The sequence below is a fragment of the Erigeron canadensis genome, chromosome 9 (assembly GCF_010389155.1).
Source record: "Erigeron canadensis isolate Cc75 chromosome 9, C_canadensis_v1, whole genome shotgun sequence".
In the NCBI taxonomy this organism is placed as follows: domain Eukaryota; kingdom Viridiplantae; phylum Streptophyta; class Magnoliopsida; order Asterales; family Asteraceae; genus Erigeron; species Erigeron canadensis.
This window is the reverse complement of record NC_057769.1, coordinates 31,687,566-31,692,973: the sequence shown is the minus strand read 5'-3', so window position 1 is coordinate 31,692,973 and position 5,408 is coordinate 31,687,566. Positions and strand designations below refer to the sequence as shown.

The 5,408-nt window shown below is 33.2% G+C and overlaps 1 protein-coding gene across 1 annotated transcript; it reads right to left on the bottom strand.

The window, feature by feature from the left end:
• Positions 1 to 220: 220 nt before the first annotated feature.
• Positions 221 to 4,385, bottom strand: LOC122581795 (N-carbamoylputrescine amidase). Its single transcript, XM_043754075.1, has 9 exons — positions 4,178 to 4,385; positions 2,823 to 2,871; positions 2,346 to 2,437; positions 2,083 to 2,234; positions 1,949 to 1,995; positions 1,822 to 1,855; positions 1,162 to 1,328; positions 964 to 1,060; positions 221 to 519 (listed from the first exon to the last, which is right to left on the bottom strand). The coding sequence occupies exons 1-9, from the start codon at positions 4,261 to 4,263 to the stop codon at positions 347 to 349; spliced, it is 897 nt and encodes a 298-aa protein (XP_043610010.1). The 5' UTR covers positions 4,264 to 4,385; the 3' UTR covers positions 221 to 346.
• Between the last annotated feature and the right edge of the window lie 1,023 nt (positions 4,386 to 5,408).

Below are 5,408 nucleotides of genomic sequence, written 5' to 3'. Positions count from 1 at the left end.
AGGGGTGTCTATATCTTTAGATAATTCTTAATCACCAATATAGATCTTAAGTTGATTTATTGATTTATCTAGTGGACCAATTTCACCAGAAAGTGTTATACGCAATTAATTTAGCCACAAGTAGATGAGCATGTGTAACAAGTTACAGCACTCATCCTGTGATGTTCAGACCCACACAACAAAGACCCATACCAACAAAAGTAGATAATAGTATATATCATATTTGAAACTCAGATAACTTGGATATTATTATGAAAGGAATTCATGTTCATGGTTTCCTAGTAAAGTTAAACAGAACATGATGGCATTGTTATTGAAAAGATTGATAGATTACTTGAACAGGTAATTATGAACGGATGCTGCCATCTAACGTCAAAAGCACCTTGTATAGATCTGGCCGTCGATCTCGAAATATTCCCCAGCTATGTCTCTTAGATTTAATTTCATCCAGATTAAACTGTGCCACAAGCACTGCTTCACTTTTGTCATCAGCAACTGCAACAATTTCTCCCGTAGGTCCTGTTTTTAGGGAGATTATGTTCAGAATCTATTCTACAACTAGAGGTGACAACTTTGACTCTTTCACCTATGAGTGGTTTGCTTTCGGAAATTTTCTAATATTACGGGTAAAATCAAAAAGTTCGAAAGAAAATAAATAAGAAACGGGTCGCAAGTTGTCGAACGTGTACTTTCAATGTGTAAAAACTCTAAAACCATTTTACATGAAAATTTGATTATTAAGGAAATAATGTAACTTTAGTAATCATATATTTGATACAATATTAGTTTGTAAAAAGCTTCAACAACAAGTACTCTGGGTTAAACCAACGCACTTCAACCAATTTAAACAAACTACCCATTTTGAACATAACCCAATTCTCCCCATTACCAAACCCAACCATTCCATCTCTAACAATATTTACCACAGTTGGAGCTCTGCAGTAATTAGACAGAAATAAATACCTGCTATAAAGGAGTTGCCATAAAATGTAATTGCACTCTTTCCATGTTCTGTCTGAATCACTTCCTTGCCGATGCGATTTGATGCTACAAGAGGTACCTTAAGACAAAATACCAATATTTTAAATTACAAAAGGTTATGACTTTACTTGACAATTAACATTTAGAGATGACGGTGTTCGATATTCACATTTGACTCACCAAATTGGCTCCAGCATGCCCTTGCATGACTCGCTTCCAATGGTCTCGCGAATCAAGACCTTCGTCTTGAGGTTCAGAACCAATAGCAGTCGGGTAAAACAATATTTCTGCACCTTGAAGAACCATGGCTCTGGCTGCTTCTGGAAACCACTGATCCCAGCATATGGCTGACAAAATAATAAATCAGGTTTTCACAAGCTACTAGTTTTAAGACACGCCGGACTGAAACAACAAAAAGCAAGTGCATATAGTCTTCTCAAACATTAATCACAATATAGAAATTTAGAGGTGGCAGAATGGGATGGGTTGGGTAACGGGTCAGAACAGCTATGCTGTATACTTGTTAAAACAGATCGGGTAAAAATATAATTTATATGAAACAATTATTTCAATACTAATCTCACTTTCTGGTTAGAAAGAATTGGTAGCTTTTTGAAAATAAATATATACTTCGGATGACTTTCAATCTGCTCAACCAATACTGACATGTTTACCTCTTAAGCTAATACTTATATTTTACCTGTTTGACCATTTGACAATAAACTTTACCAAAATTAACTAATTTATAAGTAAACAAGTCCAAAGTGCCACCCCTAATAGAATTGCATATCCGTAAAAAGTTGGCCAAACATTGGTATCTAAAGATTAAAAGATTCGTACCCACACCAATCTTCGCAAACTTAGTTTGAAACACCTGTATACAGACACCAAGGTAAGTATGTAAAATACTAGACTTATTTAGCAGCCAAAATGGACATCTGATATCATACGAGTATCAAAGACTCACCTTGAAGCCAGTGTCACCTGGATTAAAGTAAAACTTTTCTTCATACCCTGAAAAAAGAAAGAAACCGTTCATTCAAATTGAACTGAATCGACACTATATGAGAATTTAGGTGATCTTATAAGCATACAACATACCAGGTCCATCAGGGATATGAGATTTTCTATATATTCCAAGATCAGTCCCATCGGCATCGATTATGGCTATTGTATTGAAATGTGCATTATTTGCCTCCTCAAAGAAACTGACTGGTATAACAACCCCCAATTCCTTTGCAAGTCGCCGCATCCTGTAAAGTATTTACTTATCCTTAACTTATGAAAGTAACTAATTTATGATATGACCATTTACCAAGTGTTGTACAAACCTAACTCATGATCAAAAATGGTTTAGTGTTCACCTCAAAATTGTGGGATGATCCTTGTAAGGTTTAGCCCGCTGAATGAAGTCCTCTCTTTGTGCTTGACAGAAATAGTAGCCCTCAAATAGTTCCTGCCGACGACGATACAGTGTTTCAATACACAGAACACAATAAAAAACGACATGAACATCAATGAGTATAGCAGCTTTTAAGTTACCATAAGTTGTCATGCTAAGGTTATACAAATATTTAATGAAACAACCAAGAATTGGCATATATATATAGGGACATAAACATAGGAAGTCCTCTGGTGCTTCCATGTGTCCTCGCTTGGAAGGGTAATACGAACCTGATATGATGCAGTTGATCAGGTGCATCAAAAGATCCCTTCTCGGCGGGCACATGCGGAAGCAGTCTCAGAGTGCTTCCTACACTTCCCACATTGAAAATTCGTCCTACCAGAATGGCAGAACCTCACTCTACATATCCTGAAAATTCCTATATTTATGAGCTAACCTGGATAAGGATGATATTAGCACCCTTCTCATGAGCAGATCTCACCAGCCTGCAATACAAAACAACATAGATGACAATACGAACCATATAAATAACACATAAGTTGACCATTTCGATGAGATGGATGTCAAAACTACGTCTAACAACATAACGTCTACCCGTACCAATTATTTTTGTCGAACTTGTGCCCTCCGGGTGGTGTTCAAGGTTTTTTTACTTTTTAGCTTTTATATCAATTTAAAACATAGCAGTCAAACATGATATTACTAGTGAAATTTACTACTCCCTATATTTCAAAATTATTGTCCAATTTACTATTCTAATATGTCGCAAAATACTGTAATTGTCTACTACAAAAATAATTATACATTTGATTGATATATATATAGAGAGAGGGTAGAGATCCAGAGAGAAGGTTCTTAAAGAGAAAAGGGAGAGAAGGTTCGTTTTTTATTTTTTTTAGCTTGTTTTTTTGACTTTTATTCTTTTTTTCACTTTTCTTATTCTTTTTTTAATTAATTCAATCTATAAAAAAATTTTAAAAATAAATAAAAATAAAAAAATTTTAACCCGAGTTAGTGAGTTATACATGCCATGGTACGGTACGGGCTTCGCCCTTAAGGATATTAATAAGGGTTAGCTGGTAGGAGTGATAAGTCATAGAGGGTGATAGGTCATAGGGGGTGATTGGTGATGGGGTGATCTACCTAACGGGCTTCGCTTTTAGCTATTATGGCTCCACCATAAGCCGAAAGGCTTTGTCTATAGCTTACGGGCAACGCCCTTTGAAAAAAAAATAATTTTTAAAACTTTTTTAAAATTTTTATATGGACTAAGTTAATTAAAGAGAGAATGAAAAAGGTGAAAAAAAGAATAAAAGTCGAAAAGACAAGCTAAAAAAAATAATAAACGAACCTTCTCTCCCTTTTCTCCTTAAGGTACCTTCTCATTTGATCTCTATCCTATGTATGTATATATATATATATATATATACTATATATACAAACACATAACTTTTGGCAATAGATAACAAACACAAGCGGTATAATGCCCAGTATACAACTGTGTTGCGACAAAAAGTAGGCTAATCTCACATTCGCAGTTACTTTTATACATATAATAATAATATGAATCTCTTTTATATAAATTTGATAAAACTATCATTTTACAAAAACACAAGTGTTCAATATATACATATTTGTTTAGTGGACAATTAATTTGAGACGAAAGCATAATCTTAATTAAATTTGATACGAATTTTAGTATTAGTTGTTTATTTGTTTCAGACTAGTTACTTTATTACTTAAGCAAGCAAGAGTTTTATAAAATAAAATAAATAAGTAAAAGAAAAAAACCGTTCGGCGGTGTCAACGTTGGTGGCGATATCATCGGAGCAAGCGAACTGGAGGGCTGAAACCGCCACTGATTTCCGGCCATCCATGTTTTTCCGGCGTCTAGGAATCTGAAACTTTGCTGTTTTTAGATGCTTTCTTTCACTGCTGTTCCCACTCTTTTTCTCGGCTGATTTTTTGTTTAGTACTTTATTTTAGAATATTACTAGGTTGGTTGTTGTATGTTAAACTGGATTCTTTTTTATCTACCGAGTACTGACAAAAAGTTTGATACCCTTCTTTATTAAAAGGGATTATTACGTTTATATGAAATTAACTACCACAAAATATCTATGTTATGTAACGATCTTATAAAATGTTTATGTAATGTAATGAACTTTTAAATCATGGTTATTGGATGTATCGGGGTATATGTGGCAACCATATAATCTGTCACGTGTAAATTTTTGATTGGTCTAGTATATCAAATAATCGAGAATTGAAAGTTCATTACATGACATAGATATTTTACAAGATCTTTACATAACATAGATATTTTGTCACAGTTAATTACATCCATATGTAATAATCCCTTATTAAAATGTCGGGATTCTTATCAAAATATTTTTGTTAAAATTATGCATCATATAAATGTACAATAAATTGATGCATATATATATAGTGAAAAGTTATTTTGAGAACTTTTTTTTTGCGAGAACTTTTGAGAACTTTTTTTTTGCGAGAACTTTAAGAACTTTTCAAATCAAGCCCAACTGATAATTATTCTTTACATGAAAATTGTTTTTTGATTGTTTTCTGAATAACTTATGTGTAATTTTGAAGTTTATAATTGTGTGGAGGCATGGATTATCATCCGTTATACTATTATGTGGAGATTTGGATTCTTGATTACATGTGCACGAATATTGTTATGATTTCATGTGATCGACTTGCATACATGTGATCATAGCAATATTCGTGCACATGTGATCAAGAATCTAAATCTCCACATAATTGTATAACGGATGATAATTCATGCTCCACACAATTATAAACTTTAAAATTACACATAAGTTATTCAGAAAACAATTAAAAAACAATTTTCATATAAAGAACAATTATCGGTTGGGCCTGATTTGAAAATTTTTTAAAGGTTCTCGCAAAAAAAAAAGTTCTCAAAATAACTTTACCCTATATATATATATATATATATATGGTATAACACCACCACCAACAACATACGTGTTGGAAACCA

Coding starts and splice junctions, on each gene's coding strand:
- LOC122581795 (XM_043754075.1), bottom strand. CDS start 4,263: ATGGATGGCCGGAAATCAGTGGCGGTTTCAGCCCTCCAGTTCGCTTGC. Junction 2,438..2,822: donor CTAATATCATCCTTATCCAG/GTTAGCTCATAA, acceptor CGTCGTCGGCAG/GAACTATTTGAGGGCTACTA. Junction 1,329..1,821: donor GTTTGCGAAGATTGGTGTGG/GTACGAATCTTT, acceptor TTATTTTGTCAG/CCATATGCTGGGATCAGTGG.